General features: G+C 41.1%; 1 protein-coding gene across 2 annotated transcripts in view; it reads right to left on the reverse strand.

The window, feature by feature from the left end:
* WWC3 (WWC family member 3) overlaps positions 1–17,277 on the reverse strand; it is a 105,410-nt gene extending 88,133 nt beyond the window's left edge. Inside the window, exon 1 of one of the 2 annotated variants that reach the window (XM_068920836.1) lies at positions 17,054–17,277. In XM_068920836.1, coding sequence (XP_068776937.1) covers positions 17,054–17,262 — 209 coding nt within the window. In that variant the 5' untranslated portion in view covers positions 17,263–17,277. The remainder of the gene's footprint in view (positions 1–17,053) is intronic. The other variant, XM_068920905.1, reaches the window with a different exon arrangement.
* Positions 17,278–26,884: the final 9,607 nt, after the last annotated feature.

Genomic DNA, 26,884 nt, shown 5'->3' on the forward strand with positions numbered 1-26,884 from the left:
AGACAGGAAGCTAGAAACCTGATTTTACACCTTACTGGACATCAGAAGATCCACTCAGGATCAAATAGATGCAATACCCTAACTGCAAGGAAAAAAAGCATCCACCAGAACTTGCACCTTCCTAGACACTGAAGTCAATCAACTGTAAGACATAAACCCTCAGGAAACCAGGCTTCATTAGTTCCGGTACTCACTGAAATACCTGATTTATATAAACGGTAACATTTTCCACATAACATCTGCTGCAAGCTTCTTTAGCACATCAACTTCAGTATCCTGCAAGGCATCTCCCTGCCCTGCCCTAGACGTTCACGTGCAAGCTACCCAAATATTTTCCCTTCCAAATGTTATTTTCTTTAAAAATATATTAAATATTTCTTTTAAAAATCCACAGCTAGTCCTATTTATGTGACTATTTGCTGGGTGGAACAAAGTTAGATGCTAAGCTGGAAATACCATAACAGCTGAGTATTTTAACTGGCAACACCCTTGCAATGACAAGCCTGTGTTTCATATCAGCTATGGACTCCACAACCTTATAAATATGACATTTCCCAGCTTGAAAAATTAATTTACTTATATATTTATCAAAATTTTACACACATGTTTTCACAGACATTCTTGTATTGAACATACCTAAGTGTATTGCATACAGCATACATTTGTGAGTTTGACACTTGTCAGTGATGATCCCAGTCAAATTAGGCAGGTCTATATCCCATCCCTCTAAAGCCAGCTAAAACTTTTGTGCCACGTCATGACATAATTTATTTTACAATAATGTTCCAGTAAAATAAATTCTGAAGTGTATTTCATGTCATTTTAAACACTGACATTTTACCTATTCCTAGAAAAAAATCAATAGCCTTGTTATCGGCACCATTCCATCAATACAGGTGTGCATTATTTACATATATTAGTACTGTTATACAAGGTGCATGTCCAAAATAAACTGTCTGTATAATAAGGATGCTGCAATGTCTTGTGCATCTAATACTGTTGGATCTGGGAAATATTTATCCCAAATTTGAAAGTAAACATATGACGATACATATGAAGACTGCACTACATTTTCTTTAAGAGAGGCACCAGATGCAGTGGGGTGGGGGGGGGGGACAGATTTGTTCCTAATTTGAGCATTTCCTGACAGTTTGTCGCCACATTTTACAACTTGAACTCCACTGAAATTTGTTTTCTTGCATTTGAGATATCTAGCAACAGGGAGAGTCTGGAGAACTGAGGTTCCTGCCCCTGGATTCAGTAATCCACTAGATATCTAAGTCTTGATTAAAAATATTTCTCCTGATTAAAAGTGACCCACCCCTGAAAATCAAAGAGAGAGGAATTTGGAGACATGCCAGTTCATACAATAACTGTGTTTATTTGTCTTAATAAATATTTAAGAAACATGACTTGTGGTATTTGATACAACTAAGCCCACAGTTAAAAGGCCTCTCCATGACATAAGCAAATACAGTCTATCCTCTTTTATTTGTCCTACTTCTGCTCAACATTCAAGGCTAATCTAGTTTTAGGTCAGGAAAAAGACTGTGGTCTATCATTTTAAACAAACCATTGTAGTAAAACGTGAACAGGAAATTCCTAACTACACTGTTCAAAGAACAATGATTGGAAAAACAACGCTAACTTACAAAGTACAAGGAACCTACAGGCTATTACAGGACGGCTTGGGGCAGAGGGAAGGGGAAATCAAACAAACGCACAGAATTACCTTGCTCGGTTTTTCTCATCCCCTCCTCAACCCCCAGTTCCCCACCCTACTCTTCCCACTGGGGCAAGAGGGTCTTCTAGACTTTGCCGAGGGAGCAGTGTGCATATCTGAAGGGGGAAGACAGCAGCATATACAGCTCTGTCCGATACCTTGGAAATATCCGGCCTGCGGGAGTTAGTGCAGGCATGCCATTCATTCCACAACATATAAATGCCCTCTTTAGAGCCTCATCTAAGCAGCAGTTTCATTTGGATTTTGAGGCACAGGTCTGCCTTGTTTTTCAATAGCAGCAAGCTATTTTTATCCTGAAAAACTTTTTAAAAGCATGGCTACTAGCATTCAGAGGGTATATAAAATGGGGAAAATGTGAATTCAAGGAGTATCTCCTGTATTAGCATTTTATTCATAGCACAGATTTCCCTCTCCTCAAAGCAAACAAGCAAGCAAATACTGACTGATGCATTTAAGTTAGACTAAGTATAATATTCTAAAATATTCAGAAATCCTTTAACTGAAGTGTTCTGATGACTATTTTGAATTTATTCTCACATAAATACAGATATTTGACTGTCTTCATTAGCAGGGAGAAAGGAAATAATATATTCCTAATTTGAGACACAAATCTCAGGAAGAGAGAACTATTTACCGTACTAACAGAAAAGAAAAATTAGGGAATGAGGTGGGTCTTATTCCAGACTACTAATTTCTGTAACATCTCAGGAATACACACTTTTTCTTCCACAGTAAACATATTCTGAAGCTATATGGATATAGGCAATAGCATCAAAATCTTCATCCACTTAGTAAAATAAGTGATAGAGAATACACCTACAAGGCAAAAGTTAGGAAACTAAATCCATAATCTCTACAGACTTGCAGCTTGAAAAAACACCACTCATGGCCTGGATGATGGGGAAAAATTTCCTATGAGCAGGACGCTATCCAGAGTTTGGGGGTATTTCTAATGGAGCAAGAGTTTCGGATATGAGGTAATTTCTTTTTTAAGAAAGAGGGGAAAAAAAAAATGTTCCATAGCTTCTAAATGTAAAGAAAAAGAACCTTATGGTTGTGATTAAGGTCAAAAATATACATGATTTTCTTTATCAACTGACTTCAGAAAGAATAAATACATGAAGAACAATATGGGAAAAGTCATATGTGCAAAACTGCAGAAACCCAGATGTTCGAATAGTGTATATAACTACATAAAGGAAATGTTCCAGAAATTTATTACAGTAAGTTTTAACGATGCAGTTGTATTTTAAAACAAGAACCAACAAAACTTTTTAAAAATGCTGAACATACACGTAAGGAGTTAGAAAGAACAACAGCAACAAAATCAACACCCTCTTTTAGATAATACTTTCAAAGTAATCAGGTAACGGCCAAAATCATGCAGGTCAGGAATTGGCCAAAGAGATAAAAGTCTTTAAGTCAAGGATCCAAACTGAGACCAGGCCAATAAAAATGAAAATGTATTATCACCTTAAAAGTTCTTTGGTAGAAGAAAAAGAACGAAGGAATCAGCTCACTTCTAGCAGGCAGATGGTCCAGGGAACAAAATCAGCTATATAATCACTGTTACCAAACAGAAGCCATGAAACAGGTACAGACAGATCTGCAAGATTACTCCCAAAAGTAATTTACCTAACACGATATTACAGCATACTGTGGTACAGTAAAGTTCATTTCTACCTGTAACAAGTTCTATAAAAGAAGCACTTCATATCCGGGTGGAAGAGAGAACGTTTATAAAATGGACCATGCTTTTACATATTTATTGAAGCTTTATCAAATCGTTCATATTTCCAGGATATTGTGATACATTTTATAAATGCATATATAAAAAAAAAAAAAAAGCTTCATCCAGAAAATGACAGAAAATACTATTTAGCTATTTTTTTGTTTAAATTCATCATGGCTCAACAAATCTTCCGCAGATCATTTCCCACAAACATTTCTCAAGTACAACTTTCAGTTCTCTAGAGTGAGAATAAGGCAGCTGTAATAAATTTTGTGTGTTATTCGTTGCCCGAAATTTCAGATGATTAAATGACATCACACAAAATATTCATATATTCCCTCCTACATATTTGTGTCTGGATATGTGCTCACAGACTAGAAAGACATTTTGTTCTCAAAGTCTTTTATTATGTTTAACTGAATAAATTACAGTTACATCTCCAAAACTTCATATAAAGATATACACAAACCAATACTGCAAACCAACAAAAGAGACAAGTAAGAATTTTCAAGGCCGCTTATTTTACAATGGGAAAATAATTTCTGCAAATGGAAATACAGTATTTTTAAAGTATCATCAGTCATTCAGAATCTAAGAGTCAAGCTGATTATGAATATCTTCACATTTTACTCCAAAGATAGGCAAAAAGATTTTTTAAGTAAAAATTAAAGGTTTTATTTCACTGCTTTTTTTTTTTTTTTTAATTGTAACTATTCCTTTTTTCCAGGAGAGGGAATTCTACCATTTTAACAATGCTCAAGACAAATATGCAGAGTTCAGCAGTTAATTTTTTCCCCTAATAATATCTTCTTCCAGAATGGAAGGCACTTAACTAACACTCCAAGAATGGTAATCATGCTCCACACTCCACCTCAATATAAATTGACTTAACTGAAACCAGCTATTCATAAAGATCAAATAAAATATTTGTTAAATACAATGCATTATATGGTATTATCAGAAATCAAAAAGTTTAACCGAACCAGTACAAGGGTGCCAAAGTGCAGAGAACTATTAAATACAAACGATGAAAAAAAAGGGGGATCTCTTGTTCCTTGCTTCCATGCATGTTCCCCTTGACTAAGGCAGAAATAAGCAAAAGGCTTAAGAAACCTGATATTTCTCAGACTCCAATACGTACTTTGCAGATACTTCTGATTAAGATGAGTGACTGAAGAGTCACTTCTTCCTGAAGTTCTTGCTGTAAGCAAGTTGATTTAAAAATACTGTACCATGAGTGCATATTCAAGGGGTTAGAACTGAGTGAAATTAGAAGTTTTCACAACAGTTCTTCCTCTTGATGACAAGGGCTTTACTCTACTTACTAGAACTAACACAAATTTATGATTAATCAGGTTAGATTCAATACAGCTGAGTCAGGCATACCTGAACAGTCCTTTTTTTTTTTTTTTTTTTGCTGTGCTTTCCTTTTGAGGAAGGGGAAAATCATTTTGTAATACTTCTTTGAAACACAATAGTTTAGTCAGAATGAAGGTTTTTGCCATACAGTAGACAAGACAGAAGCAACAAAATTAAAATACAATTAAAAAGTTGAATGCAAGGAATTATCAAATAACTTTGAAAAGAAGAATTTACTGCATGAAATATTACTGAAAGCATAAACAATCAGTTCATACGTGTGGGTATATTTGGGGAAGGGAAATATTTGATCACACAGAGGAATCTCAAGACATACGAGAAATTAAACCATCATTTCAAAGGACAGCATTTTTAACCATCTATTCTGCAAGCTGGTATTAGTAAACATTTTTCTAAACAGGTAATTCTAAGATTTCATTGGCCCAACTGAGCAGCTACATTAAATACAGAGTGGAATTCAAATGCCCATGCAGAGTCTTGAGCACATGGTGCCTATTTACCGCAAATCAGTACACCCATAACCACAAGAGCACCGCCAGCTTTTTCTTGAAAAAACTATGAGCTGGTGAAAAAACAAAGATAAGACAACTCAAACCAACACAAAGTAGCATACACATTTTCTTTTTTAATGTCATCACTTAGTACAATGCATACAGTTGAAAATGTGCACCCATCCTTATATTTGCTCCGCACAGGAAACAAAGTCAGTATTTTTGTTGCTGATGATGTTTGTGCATACGGAGTGTGGTTTTTTGTGCTGAGGCTTCCTCTTGCATTTTTCATTCAAGAATTAAATTTTACCACTGCTTATAGTAGGGTTACTATATGAATATCATTTCTTGTTTTAAAGTTTCAAGTGTATTAAACTGTTTGATATGTTTTGTGTACTACTATTCAAAGAACCAAAGAGACCATTTCGTATTTGCATTTGGATGAATAACTGTAACATTTCCAGAATAATTCACTGCCTTAATTATAAAAAAATGTCTTTTTGCACCTCATGAAAAAAAATGATTCGTGGCAGTCAAAAAACACTTTGCAGATCACATGTCAAATCTTATCAATTTAGAAAAAAATCTCATCCCTTTAGAAAAAGAAGAAAGAAACTTAATGAGTTTCCTTGAAAACAACAGAAATACTCCAAGTCACAGCATACGCTCCAACAGAAATCACAACTATTTATACTGCACTGCTGTGATTTACTTACGCAAGCTTAATTTTTCCTCAAATAAAAGATATGTTCTTTAATCGGACAGAAGTTTGATAAATTATATACTGGTAAAATCTTTATGTAGATTTCTATGATTCTATAAAGGAGAAATCAGCTACGCTTTCTCTAACTCGTAACGGACAACTGTTAAGTTAATTATGTGTTGGTCATCAATTACAGTGTCAGAGACTCATATTTGGGATACTACTAAAACTATCTGTGATCCAACAGCCATGATGTTCCTTAAATTGATTTTTGTTGCGTTTTGTGGTTAATTTATGATGTGGTTTGGGGTTCAGCGATTTTTACTTACGTGCAGTATCAGATCTTTCAGACTAGGAGTCTACTTTTATCCAACAGATGTAATTTTAGGGAAGCAGAAGATTCACAAGTGTTTAAATAGTAATTTCCAAACACATGCAATACTTTCTCCATCTATTCATTCATTACCTCTACACTGCCTAAACAAAATGTTAGTTTACCTTTTATTCTAAAGCTAACCTTTTAAGCATGCATGGAATTATTGTTCAAGTCAAGTAACTTTGGATTGCATCCCCCTTTGTAGAAACACTTCTCAATTTGTTGGTGCTATAAAACTGCATAATTTTGCAGTATTTCACCAGTCTTCCCAAACACAGATAAGCCACTCTTTTTAAGAATGCATTTTGCATTAAGGTGAAAAAAGTCTTATTTTTAGCCCCTGTTTAAATTATAATCCAAAATTAAATAAATCAAATTTGGAATATTAAGCATTTTCAGCTCTGAACATCGAAAAAAAATATCACGTTTTGCCATAAAGAATCATAATCATTGTGTGCGTGAAAGAGAGAACAAGCTTCAGCCTAAGTACAATATAAATCAAAATAGTTTCAACAAGATTCTCCATAGATATTTCAACTTGAAAATAACTCTTTCAGAAAGCTATGAAAGATAGCCTTTGATTCTCTGTTGCTTGTTCAAGGGTGTTGATATCACTGTACTTTATTTTTGTCCCATTGCCAATTAAATATACTGAAATAGAAAAGTCTTTAAAAACAAAAACAGCAAAAACAGTAACTTCAGTTTTTCATATTCGCTAATTCTGCCCTTGATGGCGATCAGCGCCTTTAGCCAAGAAAGCGAACAGTACAGCACAGAGTCTGTTCAACCCTGTAAACCACAGGGCTCGCACTGAACTCATCACTGGGATATAAGGGCCTTCCTGCGCTAGCAAAATGCCCACCAAGGGGACAGAGAAAAGGTTCAAAGAGAGAGAGACAGAAATTGAGAAATACTCCAACTTATTTCACCATGCAACGTACACCTGGAGGGAGCCTCGCTAGGTAGGAGCTGAATTAAATGGCTGGCTCAAACAATTCAGTGGGCATTAAAAGTGACAGATTACCATTTCTGGCACCTACTCCCTGTGCTTTCAGCATACCCTAATTGCAATAAGTGAAAATTAAGTTTCCTACCTGAAACACAGTCAAGAAACAATTCAGACCCTTTCAGCGCAGCAGAACAAAACTGAAAGCCCTACTGCCTCACCTTCAACGGGCAGCTGAGAACTGAGACTATCGCTCCACCAAATAGGCCCAGGACTCATAGCAGGGCAAAAATACGACTTCAGAGTCCCAGCTCCTTTCTCTAAGCACAGAGCCAAAACTCTTGTTCGTCATTCAATTCAAGTAATATAATCTCCTCCTCTTAGACTTGGCAAGTCCAACCTTGATCCACTCAGGTCTCTTAAAAAATTCCCCAAATTAAATGTCACTTCTCTTTTTTTGACCAGTTTCAGCTCAAAACGCTGCTGAGAAATCCACCTTCCAAGCCTCTTCAATAGTTGCTTTGTTGTTTTTGTTTTGACTTTCACATGCCTTTTCACACCCCAGCTCCCCAAGTTACACTCTGAGCTTTCAAATCAAATGGAGATCCTCCTCTGAGGAGCTTCACTATTAATATCGCCCCCCCGCCCCGATATCTACCTGATCTGACATCCGTCCTCTCGCCCACTTCCTTCGTTCTCTGTTAGTGATGGCAACACTCCCCACGGACTTGAACCACTCTTTCATGAGTCTTGCCAGGCTGCTGCCAAACTCTTTCCCCAAAACAGTGGTGTGTGGTCCATACCACAAGTCCCTTCTGAATAGCTACTGCCATGCTGCTGCTCCACTGGAAAACTTATCATGGACACTGTTTAATCAACTTCTGTTACTTCTTTTACGCCCATCTTTACATTTGAAAAGTGAATCCTCCCTTTGAAACACAACTTAAAGCTTGTTTAGAGATATGTCATTTTACCATGGCATTATTTTAAAAACCCATAGTTCTGACTACTATTCACCAAGAGGCTTTACTCAGCAAGGTTTTAAACTGACTCATCAACGTCACTTAAGCCTTATTGACTTACACTTAACTGACATAAGCCACTTAAAAGCCCATCTGCCTTGAGAGTAAGTCAGATCAGGGAACTAAAACAGCTGAAAACTACCCTTGCCACCTAGCCACCCCAAAAGGAGAAGAATGAAATACTGAGCATTTTTTTGCCAGTTTGGCATCCTGAATTAACTTACTCTAAGGTCACCAGCATCACTGCAAGAGAGGGGCAAGAACCTGTGGCTGGAGGGGAGGAGGCTGCTGCTTTTGGCAGCCACTAACCATAGATGAGAGTTGCTGTACTGTGAAACCTCGGCAAGCGTGCACGCTGATCTGCTGCAGGAGACCAAGGGAGGAAAAGTGCCTAGCATATGTTTTCTTTAGCCAGCTTCTTTCAACCAGAAACAAGTTGAAGATTATTTAAAAGCTGTGATGCTTGTTGGCTCTACTGGTGAATGTGAAGTGTCACATCTGCAGCAGATAAGATACTCAGGAAGTTCTATTTTTAACCTGCAGACAGAAAAAGTATTAGTTTTACTTTGTTTCACCAAAATATCAACTAAAAACTTTTGTTCAGCTTCACGAACAACTTTACAAAGCATCTCTCAACCTCTGAGTAAACATCACTTTGTTATAAACTAGCACTACGTTTAACAGCACCTATAGAGCTTGTTAACAGGACTTTGTCTGCTATAGACAAATTCCTAATTTTTTTTTTTATTGTCCACAGGTCATTTGTTCTTATATTTGCATAGTGCTGTCACTGTATTTACATTCACTAAAAACACTAAGTTGGTATCTCTCCAACTGAACTTATCACTGGAATCTAAGTCTACATAGGAATTTTTCTCCAGGTAATAGAACTTAATACCCAGTCCCAGACTGCTGAGATTTCAAATCTTTCATTCTCACATATGGAAAACTACAAATTCAACAAAAACAGACTCTCCCTCCCAGAAAAGAAATATTAATGCAACTACCCAATTTTCTTTTAAGAATGCTCAATGCTGCTCAATGACAATAAATACAACCACAGTGCCTATACTGCCTCAGGTATGCCATGAGCTATACATGCAAGAACTAGAAAAGCGTCTTTTCCAAACAGTTTTGAGCACTGACAACACTTGATGTATCAAGGTCTTCTAAGTTTATAAGATCCAGCTTACAGGTGGTCAATAACATCTCATAGAACCTTTCAAGAAAAAGCCCTTATTACATATTTCCATTGTACTGCTGTAACACGCTGAAGTCACAAACGCTAATTCAATCTTTTCTAGTAAGCACACAAATAGTAAGGCAGATGCCTGCATTCGCTATTTAATTGCAGAAAACATTCCCATTTAGAGGTAAAAACTGCACATGCACACCAAAAACCCTTCATCTATAACATTAAACAAAATCTTTAGAAACTTAACAAGGCTCTTTGTTAATGAGCTTACCTTGGCTCAATAGTTATTTTTATGTTTAGCATACATGAATTAAGTCTTGCAGTTTTACGTTGCCTACACCAGATTTTTCAAGTGTGTATATGTCTGTATATATGTATGTCTATGGGGGGGGGGGTGTATTTGTAACTGGTAAAAACTAATCAAATAAATTAGATTTCACTAGTATTATATTATAAGAAAAATCCTTCACCTTTAGGAAGAAAGAGTGGATGTCTCCCACCTCTTCTTTCTGAGACATTACAAAAACTTTACTAAAAATATCTAAAATCTTCAGTAACTGGAGGTGCAACACTAAAATTTTAAACAAGGTTGAATTACAAGAGTAGTTTATCAGAAAATATGAATGTTGACTTCACAACGGCATTGCTTTTTCCAAATAACATCAATCTGGTAAAAAAAAAAATTAAAAGATACTTTTTAAAGTGTTTAAGTCATAAAGCACTGAAATCTAGGAAAAGTGAATAATTTAAAACTACTTACCTATGAATCAGCTTATTTTTACCAAAGTCTAACACTTGAAAACAAAGAGCAAGTTTGAAAAAATATCCAATACCAATCAACATTAATTCTAGGACATTTGTGCCTATGCTTATTTTAATCACCAGAAATTTCACTGAAGCCACTCACAATATAAAGTATGTGCTTGTCTGAAGACTTACCAACCAAAAAGGCAAAAATACATGAATGTATGCCTCTCCTGAAAGGCACAGAAACAGATTTATCCTAGCATATCTTTGTGAAACTTTCAAAATAAATGCTGACATATAATATGCCTTTGAAAACATTGCTAATTTATTTTGAACAAGAATTAAGCACAAGTATGCACATACAGATTGATCAGGAAGTCTTAGGGCACTACAGCCCTTTCTTAACACCATATGTTGCAGCATGTATTCCCAGTCACATGCCAGGAGAGCAGTCGTGCAGCTGCACAGCTTTCCCATCCACACTGTGGCTGCATCTAGGCTTGACAGTCGCACAGAAAATTCAAAACATCTGGCTCTCAAGTACTACTTTATATGCAATGTTTTTAATATAAATTCTATCAAGTCCACTCCATTTACTGCTAACTTGAGGCAATCAAATGATGCAACTGCAGTGACCCAGATGTCTGAAGTGAGGGGGATAAATTGGATTTCTTCCTTGCTGTGTTGTGAGAAACAATCAGATAGAGAAGCTATCTATTTTCTATTGAAAAGACGGCTGAGCTGCCAATCCATATGAGATATATTTAGCTAGATATATGACATGTAACTCAAATGAGGTACCATGTATTGGAGGCAATGAGAAAAGATGGTCGTAGACAATGAGACTTCAATCAATAGCTGACTTAACCAAGGAAAAAAATACAAGCTGAATTAGATAACTTCATCTAGAGAGTTAAAGAAAGGGGGAAAAACTACTCCAGCAGTTAATTTCTCTTACTATTAAAAGCATCTCTCTGGCTTCAAATTCTGGCTATCAGATATTACTATAAAACTACTACGCCAAAGAGCTGTGAAGTCTCAGGTATCATCTCATTTATGAACAATAAATGAACCACTTCTTAACCACGTCTTCAAACAACTGAGTAAACTAACCTCTTTCTCTCATTGAAAACCATGTTTTCCAGATCCACACTCACTCAGATTTTTTTAAACTATCTCCATCTCTTGTGAGCTTAGCACTGAAAGCCTAGAGAGCTAATTTATAAAGTGATAGCCAAATTAATCTCAGTAATTCTGCTTCCCGTTATGCAAAGTATCACTTCCAAAAATACTTTTCTGCATCCTCTAGGTTACATATTTTATATTAACACTATACAGTCAAATAATGCATGTGATTTAGATCTATCCTGTCACCGTAATGTTTTCACAGTGACATACTGAAATAATGAACAATTATTTTTTCTTCTACATCAGTAATTAAATTACCAAACAGCACTAGTTCAAAACAAAACTGAAAAAAGGATGACAATTAAAATACAACAAAAGAAAGCGACCAAGAAAAGTCTGAAAACACGTTTGAACTTGAAGTAAAATTTCAAAAATGGCAGTGGTACTAAATATTTTGTCTTCATCCATGCTTTGGAACGCAAGTATTTCAATTATAAGGCTGAATGACACTCACTGTGGCTCAGAGAGACCAGAGGTTTGAGTCAGGCCCTCAGAAAAATACTTATCTGTGGAAAAAACCTTGATTTAAATGACTTTTCTGATTGAGAGTACTCAGCAACTCAAAAACAATTAGATGGACAGAATCCAATGCTCTAGGAAATATTCTCTTGCCTTGCCAATGAGGCCGCTGCCTCTCTAAAGTATCCCACATCGGTACTCCAAAAGATCCTTTGCTTCACTAGAGAGACGCACACCTTCCAATTTTGGCAAAAACTTTTGTAGCGATTCTAATCTCTTTCGCTCCACAGCCCCGATCAGTCCTCAGACTTGCTCCTCTCCATGTACCAAATAAGGCAAGAAAGTCTATGAAGAAGTAGTCTGTCACTAAAAATGCTCTCTTAACACAGGGAAGTAGTAGTTAAGCAACTTAAATCTGGAATTTTCTACCTTTGAGAATTTGACATGAACATTCCTTTGATTTAGGGTTTTTATTTGCAATCTCCTATTTATTTATAAAACCACATCAGGGAAAGAAATCGCACCACGCAGCATCACACTGACACGCGGATTAGAACACTTAGCTTTGCCACTTGCCGTAACACTGTAAATGACGGTAGTAATAGACTGTCTCTGTCTTGGTTCACATAAAGAGGCAAACGGGGTTTCACATACTTTTAGCTGAAAGCAAATAAATGGTGAGAGTGAGCAAGGCTGAAATGGTTCAGAAAAAACAACAAGCTCTTCTGGGCTTTTGATGTACTTGAGCGCTTATACTCTGCACCCCTGTGACATACACCTGCCCCATGTCTTCAAGTCGAATCCTTGTTTCACATCGGTTAGCGAGCCTACTCTCCATAATTCAGATTTCTCATCACAGCCTCCTTGTCCAGCACACCTTCCATTGCCTGACCACCATCCCCCATTTCATACCTAGTTCTTATCCTTATACTTCATCATCCTTTTCACTTTTCTTCCTCACCTAGCCCTTGCATACTGCCTCGTACACATATTTGCTGGCTACTGACTCTAAACATTTCTCATCCAGACTCAGCACTCTTCTTCTCCCTCTGTGTTCCCTGTAGAGCCAAGTAAAAACTGACACCCTCACACACTGAACCCTCACCAGACCGGTTTCTTCTCACCAGTTTTTCCCTGTCCTACTGGTTTTCAGTCCAGTTCCCCCACTTTTTGCTTCCCAGGCTTCAGGTGCCATCACTCTCCTTCTCCCTACCACCCCCCCACCCAAAACTCAGATTGCTTTGCTTCCCACAACCTACCAAAATTTCCGCCTCTGCTTCAAATTCCAAGGCCAATCCCACTTGCTCCCATACTCCTTGTTCCAGCCTACCTCTCCTACGAGCCCAGGGTTTTTCTTTCTGTGTTCAAATTAAGCAGCTTTTAGGTCTCAGAATTAAGAGGTCGCTGAGGACGCAGGACAGAAAAGCTTCCCGATTTCAGTTATCCTACCAGCAGTCCACATTGCAGAAAGCTTCTGCAAATGCAGCTGCTAAAATCCAAGTCTTTACTCAACCCATACTGATTTTTCAAAACCTCCCAAACTGGCCAAAATGGATGATTTCTCCATGCAACGACACTGCTCTACCTTAAGAAGTTTCGAATCACCACTCCAAAACAAGGTGGTTTAAACCTTTTCGAAACAAAGAAAATACAGCTCATACAAAGAAGCTGAAGGAAACTATTTATCTCCCGCAGTTTTGTTCAAAAAAAAAAAAAAGAAAACCAACATTACGTTTTGGCTGAAGTTTCCACATACAACAGCTCTAGCAAAAAACACCAACTTGGAAAGCTATTCCCAAACTCCAACAGTTTCGGCTAAACTTTAATCGCTTTTGTAACAGAAACACACAAAGCAACAGTTACAGAGCCTGGGCCACAAGGATCATCAATACTAACCACAAATGAAGTCACTCTCTTATAAGACCATTTACAATCCCCGATTATTGGCCAGAATCTCAATAGGCAAAGTACAGCGCAAACACAAGATAAAAAGGGCAATTCCCTGCCTTGAAGAGTTTGTAGTCATCTTAATAGACTGCAACAGTAGGATTAAAACGTGCAGTAAATGGTTCCATTTTCAGATCCACAAAGTCTGCTAGACAGTTTATAATCTATTAATTAAATATAGTCTACATAGGACAACACAATGATCTTCATTAACCTAACCAGTGATCTGATACCAAAGATAAGATACTTCACAGATCTGCTCCTCTCATCAGTCTTTCACTATCCTCTCTTTTCTTTCTTCGTTTATGAACTGTTACAGTAGCAAAAGACATGGAATAAGGTATCCAGTTCTGAGTCCCCTAACCCCTTTTAATCTATGTTCTCTTGACTTATACCTCCCTCGTCCTCCTCACCCTCTGTTTCCTCAACTCTAAAATCCCTTATGCCGCACATCTCCTCCCCTAACTTCTCCAAATAATATTTCCTTCTCCAATTTCTTTTCCATTTTAGTGAGGAAGCACTTCCCTCCACCTTAATCAAATAACTTCTCAGAATTAAATTTACTAACCAGGCTACGCTACAAGGCTGAAAAGAAAAACAAAATACCATGTCTCAGCTACAGGGAAAGAGGAGCCTGAGGGGATGCTTTCGAGACTACTGCCCATAGGAATGCTTGGAGGTGCTGCCTCTCAAGAGGCCCCATCATTTGAAATACGGCCTGAGGTCCGTACTTCTGTCCAGTTCCTCCTGGAGAGGAATGAAGCCACTCCACGCCCTGGGAAATGGGGGATTAATCTCTCTCACTCTACACCAAACTCACAAAGCTGAGGTAGATATGATACAAGTATATTAGTCTATCCTCCACTTTTTCAAGTTCTTTTCTCAAAAAATAGCTACAGTACTATTTCCCTGCTGCTCCAACCTTTCTTTCCCAAACTTTGGCAGAACATCACTAACCTGATCTTTTCCTACTTTGCTGCTGCCCACGGGACTCCGAATAGCTGCAAGGAAAACTAAAAAGACTGGTCACTTTCCGCTATGCAGAAAAACACAGCCTCTGCTACTTGAATTCTGTAGAAGCTAGTGACACCCATGAAAACATCATGTCCTTCCTAACTGCCTCAACATACATGTTTCAAATGCTGCTGCCTTAAATGCTAGGATTAATTCTTGTCTAACTCAAAAAATAGAACTTGGTTTAAACACTGCTCTGAAGAAGTATTTAGATAAATTTTCAAACAGTGTGCGGCATTTCAAATTATTTCTTCAAAACATGAACTAAGACTTAACTTTAGCCACACTATTTAAATGAAAAGGTGCTACATCATAACTGAATTTAAACACTAGAGTAAATTGCTTAATCAGTTTTTATTGTCTACATACCAGATATTCTAGAAGATGAAACTGTGTAACTTCTGAAATTTAACAGAAAGGACATACAAAGAAGCCAGACACGTTATTATGTCATCGGTTACCTTTAACACAGAATACTAAAACCAAGCAAACAGTGAAATGTATGTATATAACGTTGTAGAAAAATATACCTCTAAAACGCGTTAACAAATATTTAATGAATCAGCAAAAAAATATGTGCATGCACAAGTACGTATAAATAATGAGACAAAAGATCTTGATCTCATAGGTAAATATTTAGGCTATTTAAACTGTTATGTGTCGTTGTGCAAGAGGGCAGGAATTGCTCAAATTACTACAGTCTTTAACCCAGACTGTGCTTAAATGTTTCTGTGGCCTGCTTAACATTCCAGGCATATTTCTGGCAAGGTAGTTCTGGCTGAAGTTCAAACTGTCCTTGTCCAACTTTCACTTACTATAAAAACATTGTTTAATATAGAAAAGTATACACAGAGACATATGTTTCTTATTTTGCAGACACCTAGAATACTGACACTTGTGTTCAGTAACTCTACGTGGAAATTTTTAGGCAAGCTCTTTCAAGTGAGGTTGTATTTACCAGACAGCACCCGCTACAGATATTCCACACTTCCACAAGCATTCAGCTACAACGCAATCTTTATTGGACGAAAGCAACATTATTAAAATACTTAACGCCCGACAATATTTATTTATGCACCGTAATTAAAATGAAAAGGTCTAACTTAATCCTATTATGCACAACCTGGTCCGAGAGACGTGAAAACGTTATCCTGAAACAATGCAGCGGACAGTAATTTGCAGTAGGCCATGCATTTGTCAAATTAACTGAAGGAATTTGCCAGTTTGCTTACCTCCATACAAAGCGTTATCTTTTATGAGGAGGTAATCTACCAAATTATTTCGGTATGCCTCAAGCTGCTGCCAATTAGTTCAGCCCAGCTAATAAATCAATACGGTCAAGCCCGTAACTTACAATGGGGCTATACCAGCTCTGGGAAAATATAAACACAAGCAGTGTTTCCAGCAGCAAACGCCCCCCACCCAGAGACAAAACGAGGCATGCACGCCTTCCCCGGCAGAGAACGGAGACTTAGTAACGTTTTGGGGGTGTTGCTGGTGGTTTGAGGTTTGTTTGTTTTTTTTTTTTTAGTTTTTATTAATCTAGCATATTCACAACAAAGTCACCTTCGCTACGAACCACGCCAGAAAAGGCCCCGATCCCGGGAGCGAGCACGAGCGAGCGAGGCCGCTCCACGGGCGCCACCGAAGCAGCGCTCGCGGCACCCAGCGCCGGGGCGAAGCCCTCCGCCCCCACCGGCGCCCACCGCTCCTCCAAACTGCACCCCGCGCCTCCTTAAAACGCCTCTAACTCAAGCCGGCAGGGACAGCGGCCGGCTGCCCGCGGGGCTCGCTTCCCTCCCCGCTGGAGCCCAGGCGGGCACCGGCCCCCGCCGCGGCCCGAGCGCCGGAAAACGCCGCCGAGCGGCCCCCGCCGCCGAGGGCCGGGGCGCGGCCAGGCTCCCCGCCGCCCTGCGCGGGGGGAAGGCGGGCCAGTACCCGCCGCCGAGCCCCGCCGCCGCCGCCGGACACAGGCAGAGGGGCGGCGGGAGCCTCGCCTCGCCCCGCTCCGCTCCGCTCCGCCGGGCCCCGCCTGCGCTTCCCCGCCGCACCGGCGGCTTCCTTCCTCTCCCCACCCCCGCGGCGGCGGCCCCAGCCCCCCCCCCTTACCTGTCGCGGGGGTCGATCCACGAGGTCTGCCGGGTGTTGTGGTCGATGTAGAAGACGCGGCCGTCGAAGTCCCTCGCCTCCTCCCAGCCGGCGGGCAGCGGCAGCTCCGAGCTCTCGCGGCCCCGCTGCCCGCCCGCCGGCGGCCCGCCGCCCTGCCCGGCCGCCGCCGCCTGCTGCCGCCGCCGCCGCCCGCCGCTCAGCCACGGCATGGCCGCTGCGCCGCCGCGCCGCCGCCCAGCTCCGGCCGAAACCCGCTCGCCGCCCGCCGCCGCGGCAGCTCCCGTCCCGCCCGGGCCGCGGCCGCCCGCCGCCGCCTCCTCTTCCTCCTCCTCCAGCACTAACAGGCGGCCCCGCGGGGAGCGGGACGCGGGCGGCTCCGGCTGCGCCGCGCCGGGCTCATCCTCCCCCGCGCCAGCCCCGCTCCGCGCCGGCACCAGCCCCGCCGCGGCTCCTAACCCCGCCCGGGACCTGCCCCGCGCCGCCGCGGCTCCCAGCCCCCGAGCGCGGCCCGCCGGCCCGAGCGCCCCCGCCCCGCCGCTCACCGCCCCGCCGGCTCCCCCCTCGCCCGCTCCCGCCCGGCGCCGGCCCCGGCCATCTTCCCTCCTCCCTCCCTGCCGGCCTCCGCCAGGCCCGGCCCCCGCCTCCGCCCCGCCCGCCCGTTCCCACGCCGCCGAGGGCCGGGCCGGGCCGGGGGAAGGGGTTGGGGCAGGGGGGAAGTGCCGCTCCCCGGTCCGACCCGGCCCGGCCGCCCTTTCCTCAGCGGCCGCCGCCGAGCGGGGCCTGCGGCGGGACGAGGGAGGCGGCGCGGCCCAACCGCCTCGCCTCCCCCCCCCCCGCCCCCACCGCCGCGCGGGCCCACACGGCGACACGTCGGCGGCGCGGGGGGACAGCCCGGCGGGGGGCCGGCGGGCCGGGCCCACCGGCCTCTGCCCTCTCCCGCGCCGCCCAAAAGGGAGATCTGAGCCCCCTCCCGCGGCCCACGGCACACCAAGGGCGAGGAGAGAGGGCAGCCATGGCCGGCCCTCCCCGGGTCGTGCTTGCCAGCCCCCCGCGGGGCCACAAGCGCGGCGGGGCCTGTCGGAAAGGCCGTGGAGATGCCAAGGGCTGAGTGCGTGCGTGGGGGGACGGAGGGGGGCCGTGGGGCCGGGGCCTCGGCTCGTGTGCGTCGGCGCGGCGTCCCGCCGGCCAGGCAGGCCCCCTTCCCGGTGCGGCGCGCTCGGTGGCGAGCCGGGCAGGCGATGCGCGGATGGGGCGAAGGCAGCTGGGTTTGGGGAGGGTGTCCCCCGGCTGTGCAGGTTCCTGAGTCCAGGCTCCTTGACTTACTGAGCTTTGGAGGTTCTCCAGTGGGACCTCACCACTCCCCTACACGGATGTTGAAGACCGTACGGGTCCCAACGATCATGCTGTGAATGCCCGAAAACCAGATGGTGAAAAACCATCCATCTCGCTGGCTTGACATCACATAGGTTCTCAACCCAATCCTTTAACCTCATCCTGTGGAGCAAAAAACAGCTGTGTCTGATTTGAGCTGAGCTCACGGAAGACCACAGCGCAGAGTTCCAGCTACTATATAGAATTAAACTTGGTTAAGACAGAGTTAAGCTTGGCCTGTGGTACTCCATGCCTTTCCAGGATGCTGACTTCAGCTAAAGCTTTGAAAACCAGGAAATAAAGAGTTAAGATAATGCAAACTAAGCTTCTGAAAACTAGGAAATGAGTTACAGTATATTCCAAAGCAATCTTAACTCAGCCCCCTGAAATTGGCAATACCTACCAGGGATTATGTTGCAATTCCAATTATGTTCCAGTTGTATTCACTGTTTTAGTTACAGCTGTATGAACATTAATTGCTGCAGCATGGTTATAAATGCAGGAAATCAGAGGGGTTTTGCTCCTGACTTCTTAGACTTTTCTCTTTTTTTTTTTTTTTTCCATAAAGCATTACTTATCAAAGAAGAGGGTGTGAGGAAGGCAGTACAGATCACAGAACAGATCCAGAAGGTTATTTCAGAAGTAGTAGACTGGAGTCTTCTTACCAGGACTGCTGGCAGCAGTGAAGTGAAACAGAAGAGTAATATGTGGTTTTAATGATGAAAGCATAGCAGCCTTGGAAGCTCTGAGGGCAATGGCAAAACCAATTACAAATGTAGTAAAGGTGTAAAATTTAGCAAATGTGAGGTTATTCCACTGCAGTACATTCAACCTTCGCAAGCAAGACAGTTTACATATGGATCAGCTCATCCCGACAGAGGTTTTGCTCCAGCGAAGAGTGGGTGCTAGACTGTCTCGTGTAGACTTGAGCTCTGCACTGTGTAGAGGAGCAGCCTGCTGCTTCAGTATTATGGATGTTGCTGAGGCATATTTCAAAGAGAGCAGAGTTAAGGCACAGTACAGATTTTCTATTTTTCAGTGGTTGCAGTTTTGATTATTTTGGGTGTGTGTCCCAGGCTTTCAGGGGTATTATTTAGCTGAAGTAGGCATTCTCAAATGGCACAGGTATGTATTAACAATATTGTGGGAAATCTCATTTTTTGCTAAAAAAAATTCTTTGTGCGCACCACAGCTCAAGTCTGCCTCCATTGTTTTTAATGGCTTTGCAGCAATTATCTTAGGACAGCGTTTGCAAAGCACAGTGCCATTCCATGCCAAGACACCAGACTAGTTCATCATACCTGGAAGCAGTAAAGCCCTACTGCTACAGTAGTCCAAGATTAATTAGCCCTGCTAAGGGTGCATAAAACATCCACCTCTATCACAGTCCGGTTCTCCCTCATCAATCCGTAGAGAGGGTCAAGCTTCAATAACGAACCTATAGACTTAAGTTGCAGAATCAGTACAGGAATGACCGTGGAAGCAGGAAAAAAGATTTTAAATGGGGGCAGGGAGCTCAACACAGCAGTGGGCAAGAGGGGAAATGGTAGGATTGAACATGGAACAATTAATTTATCTCATAGCCATTTGACAAAATTCTTATCTCAACTTTAGCAAATTGCTTAAGGTTAGAGCCGGAAAAGGACTTGGCTGAGTCGTGATTTCTCAGGCAGAAATATGATGCACATGTTCTGTGTAAAACATGAGCTGTATGTCCAATATTTAGGATGCGTGTGCACTTATGGTGCAAAGGACAGGTCCAGGGTTTTCAGGTACACAGTAGATGCTGCTCCAACTCGCAGGTTGCATCTCCGTAAATCTTCAAGAAATGTGAAAAAAAAATCCTTAAGATTCTGCCTAGACAAAGATTGCAGGCTGAACAAGACACCATGTCTTAGGAAACTCAGGTTTAAAATTGTCCTAGATTTGAGATTTGATTTTTAGGCTCCCTGTATTTAGAAGAATCATTAGCCTCAATTAGGAGCTTAAGCTCATGAAAAAGGTGTTGAAAAATGTGATTGCACGAATTCAGCCAACTGAGCGCAGAGCTGCCGACAGTAATCAGTAGGAAATGATATGGCTAGCAGTTGCCTCACAAGAATAGAAACTCCCTCTGTCTGCAACACACTCATGCCAAGATACCAGGCAGGAACTCTCAATTATTTTTAAAGGCCAGAGTGGTACCCTTGATCGGATGTTACCTCATCCTTTTGCCTGTTCCACGGGAGGAAATGAACAAAGCATTCATCAGCCAAAGATTATTTTTGAGTGACGTGAAAAGGCAAGAAGAGAAGAACCTGACAAAGTCACTGTAGTTTTAATAGAAAGGCACTAATTTGCAATGCATTCTGTGCCATCCTTACCCTACAATAAAACCCTTCAAAGCCTGCTCCACTGCTCCCTGCTTTTTCTTTTCCTTCCTCTTAAATGTCTGTCATACTTCATTAGAAAGAAACCAGTGGAAAACTGGGTACAACACAACATCTCTGTATTTTGGGTTGCAGAAACAAACCCCTCTGCCAAACAAAGATGACCTACATAATATGGAACGTGTAAGTGTGCCATAGAAGGACAGTGAGATGCTTGCAGTGCATATTTTAATCTGCACATTTGCCAGTATTTCATATTTCATATACTTCATATAAAGGCATATCTATTTACATAAATTTACATCAGTGCCTTGCCTCACTTGTCTCTTCCCCATATATTCATTATGTGCATCTTGATTCCCATGTATTTCACACACCTTCATTCCACACCTGTTTTCCTCTACTTCCAAATTTTTCCACCCACAAACATTGCTTATACATTCACTCATTCCTCAGGCACACCTATTTCTCTTAACTCTACAATTACATAACTACCTTTTCTTCTGGTACCCTCCCTGCTCTCTTCAGTATTTATTGCAGTATTTATGCAGTATTTATGCAGTATTCTGTGTACACATCTTCTTCTCCATTATACATATTCTTATACCCATGTCCATAATTTGTATGACAACATTTTCCTATAGGTAACATATTCCAGCTTTCTACTGTCCACAGGAAAAGCCCTTCATTCTGCAGGAAAATCTAACCTAATTTGGCACTTCACTTCAGTCTGTCAATTACTGGACAATGGCAGCCAGTCGGAATTGTTATTTCATTGTGTGTAGTAATAACTCCATTCCTCATCTTCTAGTTGTGAGCCCTTATTTTGAATTTATTTTCTATTTCCCACATCTTCCAACCTATATGGGCCCTTTATACTGCCCTCAAACTAAAGTATAAATTGTCATTTCTCTGTGATCATAGATATCTTCTGGACTGGCAGAGCAAAGGCTCCTTCACTATCATTGTCCTTACAGCTAATATGCTCATCCCACAATCTGGAGATGCTGCACTTCCCATATCTACCAAACTAAAAGACGTAAAAGAACGAGACGTATCATATTCTCATCAGCTCTGTGCCTCCTGGTCTCTTCCACTCACCATACACACACACACACTCATAGTTACAAACACATACATGTACGTACGTAAACACACACACACACACACACACACACACACACACACACACACACACACACAGATAGCTTGTAAGGCCTGTCTCTCCAGACCAAATAAATCTACATCCTGCATATGACAGCCTATTAGCTGGTTGAATTGCTTAACTGCTGAGACATCCATCTCAAGGAGAAGGCTCTCCTTCGGCTGCCGCACAGAGGTTCGAGCATCCCCCAGCATGGCGGACACAGGTTTGGCTGGCCAGCACTGGCTGCCAGCAGGCTCGTCTGGTGTCTGAAGTTCCTTCAGAGGATTGCTGGGCAAAGGAGAGACCGGAGACTTGGGCTTAAATGTCAACATGGGACACTGGACTTTCTGTAGGGAGAGCAACTGTGATGGCACGGAGGGAAAAATGGATGAGCAGCAATCCCTACGGAGTACATATGGGTTCAGGGATGGCACAATAGGCAATGGCAGAGGGAAATGATAGATAGCAGGAAGCTTGATCTACAGTCACCTACTTCAGAGGAACGAAAGCATACAAATCCTCAACCCTTATTTGCTTTCAGCATCCAAGAGCAAGGCTCTGGGGAAAGAGGGCTTGTCGGCGATCATAGTCTGACCTAGCTACAGGCGTCAAGAGAGAAGCTAACCAGAAAAGTAAAATTGCTGAGGGCTCCCTACGGGAGACAGTAGGGAGCTGTGTCTGTGCACATGGGAAGGAAGGGAGTCTTTCCCGCTACACACTGAGCAGATCTGATAAGGTATTCTTTCTGAGGCAGTGTATTTCCACACAGGAAATAGTTTGAAAATCACAGGTTAGTGGCAAAAACCCAGAGGACTGTCAAGTCTGAATCCAACATAAAGTCTTACTGAAAGATTTCACAAAGAAGAGTTTTATCAGGAGGTATTTATGTAGGAGAGGAACTAGTCATTCTGCAGCAAGAAGTCCATCTAAGAAAAGGAGACATAGTCCCACAAGCCTCTTGCAGTCACTAATTCTTTTTAACATACTTCTTTTCGTCATAGTAATTCCAGCTAAATGGAACATGGGAAGTCTATAGTTACAGTTGTTTGGGTCACTAGTCCACATCCAGCCGAGGAAATAATAGCAAGCTATTGTTTGGTGCTTCACTTCCTGGTAGGGAAATGACATAGAAAAGCCCAAGAGTTGCATTGCCTTAATGCATAGTATGCACAGATGATGCGTGAGGTAGATGGCAAAGATGACTACATCTGGACACATGAAGAGAATAGTCCCTATAGTACTTTTAGTTCAAGTGTTGAGGCTGTGGTTAGCTGATTGGCATCTGATGCCAATCAGATGCTTATGCGCTCAATTCAATGAAATGTATACACGGCTATATGTTCTCACATAATTATGCCCATAAAACACTGAAATATGTATATAATACGCTTCTGTAATGAATGTTTGAAAAGCCATGGCATGCCAAAATTACTTATGATGTTATTTTAATGCACAATATATAAGTAGAATTATAGAACAAAAAAAATTTAAAGAAAACAAATTCTGCAGAAAGAATAAGATATAATACTCTTGGAGGCTTAGCAGCTTAATAAGACTATTAGCTATAAATAGAAAAGTTATGACAATACGGTAATTAGATATTAAATAACTGTACCAATAGATTTGTATATAGATCAGTTCCTCTGAGTGTGTAGGCCTGCTTACATCCAGCTTTCACAACCCTTTCTAATCTTCCATTACATGGCGTTTATTCATTTGTATCTAAAAGGCCTGACAAAGAGGTGATACGAATTTCTCTTTATCCTTCTTAATAACCCATTTTGTACTTCTTATTCATCAGGTAATATTTCCTTAGAACAGCGTATTCATACTAAAGAACTCCCACTGACCGTGTTTCCTTGGACAAATCCACTTCTTTATACTGCACCCCAAATTACCAAGCTTGTAAAATGTCTAAATTCTGCACTTTACCTACCAAAATATTTAGGGCGTTTATAATTATGATTTTTTTTTTTTCTCATAGGTGTATAAGAAGTTTTTCATGTACCTTCTTGTGATATGTTCTGTCCCAGTCAATTTTCAAGTTCAAAGCTCATCATAAAGTGCTGTGCATAAGTTGTGCAATATTTATACGCTTAAATTTCTAAAATTCTGTATAGGAGTCTGATGAGTCATCAAACCAGCTAAATCAATATAAAACTCCTGCTCTAAGATCCCACTGCAGGGGTTAAAAGGGTAGGGGGTAGGTACTTGACAGTCACCTCTCTATCGTCTCTATTTTCACTGTGAATACTGTTTTTCACCTCACCCATTTGTTCTATTTGCAAACCTAAGCCTATTTCACTTAAGTGCTTTCCCAGACAACTATAAATAGGCTCTTGGAAATGGTAATTAAGTCAGGACCACATTCACTCACAGGAATTTAACAGCTTCTCCTGGCAGAATACAATTGTTTTTTCCTCCTGTGTTCAGGTCTTAGCAATGGGCCACGGAGGACCTGAATGGCTTAAAGGTTCAAACCATTTGCAGTGTGCTACTATACTGGCATGTTATTCTTTTCACCTGATTATTCATGCTGCTATTATTTTTTTTTTTCCAAAATAATAATGTTGAGAAACAGATTCAAGCTGAACTCAGACCTGTTATGCGCCCAAAGTAAAACAGGACCATGGAAGAGAAGGTAGAACTGACCTAGAGGACCCAAAGGCTGGAGCATGAGGTGCTGAGTACTAGGAGAACCTGCTGAGACATCAGCAGAGAAAATTTTAAACTCAAGTATATAAAATATACTTCAACTGACTGTGATTATAATTTAAGGCTGTACTATATATATCCTATATCCCACTAACTTCAGTGAGTGCAACGACAAATATTGTATTACCTGTGTCATTGTAACACATTGTCATAAGGAAAGAAATTGCTTTTTCACTGAAATAAGTTTTGTTGAATTTAGATTGAAAAGAATTTTTTAAATGTTAGTTTATCTTAAGCTTGGGGAAAAAAAAAAAAAAAGAGTTATCTTCTGGAGCTTCATTTCACCTTATGCTTGAAGTAAGAGAGAACGATTTGTCCTGTTAGATTTTACCAAAAAACTCTCCTGCCAGCACACTTTAATACACTTGGTGACCACAGGCCACCACATTTCAGCACCAATAGGACATTATTTTTTGCATCCTGGCCTCGGAGTTAGCACGTGGGCTGTGCCATCCCACAGCCAGGATGCGCCTTCGGGGCTGCCCATGCTGTTTCCCATTCGGACAGGGTAGTTAGGGGGAGGCTTTTGGAGGCCTGAAGATTGGTGTGTGCCTTGTGTTGATTTGGGAGGTGGTAAATGTATTCATTCTCCGCTTAAAACATGTTAAAAAACAGAAATGGAGAACTTTCTAGATAAATTACCATATATAGGCTCTCTGCAGGATTCCCCAGCACATTTGCTCAGTGACTTCCAATTACTTCCACACCACTGTAGTGCTTGTTCTTGTATTGACATCACCAGAGAGATATTTGTTCCAAAACAAGATGTTTGCTGTATAGAATATGCCCAATTTTGTTTTACTAAAGCACATTAATACAATTCATTTTCATTTTCATCCAAAGATGTATTGTCTGTGGCACTGCATACTCTTAGGGAAAAGAACAAAAACCAAACAACATACCCCTCGTCTCTTTTTTTCCTATCTAAAGAAACATTCCAGTTCACATGCGTCCCGGTAAATACACATTCCAGTTTAGTAATATGAGAGTAACACTAGTGATGTGCTCTGGGATTCTGATGCTGAAAACATGCTACAAAACCTCTGTAACCTAAGAATGATTGTATCAGGTCAAACCAAAGTCCATCCAGCCTAGTGCTGTATTTCTTACTGTGGTCACCAGCTGCTGCCCAGAGACGGGTATAACAACAAAGGAAGCATCTAGTGATATTTTTCCAGAACTTTCTTCCAATCTCTAGCAATTGCCGTCCATCTTAGGATGTTCTTACCCAGAGGCAGTATCCTCATATTCAACAGCTCTCCAGGGTTTTTCTTCCCTGAATTCATCCAATTGGTTTTAACATTCACGATACATATGGCAAAGATCTTATCCATCCGCTTTGAGGACTGTTAGCTTTCGGTTTGAATCTTCTTCATATTTTACCAGTTGATGCCTTCCATTTGTTGTATTAAAAGAGACAGTGATCATGCTGTCTTCTCCCTGCAGATCCATTATATCCCTCCTCCATCATTTCTTTGAACTGTGTTCACAGCTTATGGAGGAGGAAATCTCTTTTTCACATCGCTCAGCTTGTACTGAAATGACTGTTTTTCCTCAGTCACCATGATGACTGAGCAGCAAATTAGAAATAGTTTGGTCAATAGTCCCCACTACTCTGACCTTTCTGCAGTGAAGGAAAAATTACAGTCCAATGGTTTATTTTGGCCTTCAGCACATGCTTCAGATGGGGAGGATGTATGTGGAAATTCTATATCTCAGAACTATATAAAGGCTATAAAAGTTCAGAAATCACTAACAGAGTTCCTCAGTATGCCCAGATAAAAAAAACATAGCCATGTTACTCTCATTTTAATGTGTACAGGAATACTGCAGTCATAGCAAGAATAGTCCTTATCTAGCAATCACTGGTATTTGTCATGAGATTTTTTTTTCCTTTTTTGATTTTTTTGTTTGTTTTTTTGTTCTGGGCAGCTCTGTCAACCAAACTGGATGGATACTGTTCTTTTAAACTAACAAAACCCTCAGAAATCAAGTCAATATTTTATACTGCTGTAAGAGGCTATTGCAGGATACGTGCAGAGAATTTCTAATGTTCAAAATAATAAAATAAGAATAGACAAAAATAGTTTGATGCTTGTCCTGCATAATTTTTGTGCTTTAACATCCATTAGAAAAAGCTATCTCACCAAAAATACTGAGGCAAATTACCTCAACAGAAGACTTCTATGAGCTCTGAGAGAGTTGAACGGTCAGATGCCTTTAGGTTCT

Source organism: Struthio camelus, chromosome 1 (assembly GCF_040807025.1).
Source record: "Struthio camelus isolate bStrCam1 chromosome 1, bStrCam1.hap1, whole genome shotgun sequence".
Taxonomy (NCBI): Eukaryota; Metazoa; Chordata; class Aves; order Struthioniformes; family Struthionidae; genus Struthio; species Struthio camelus.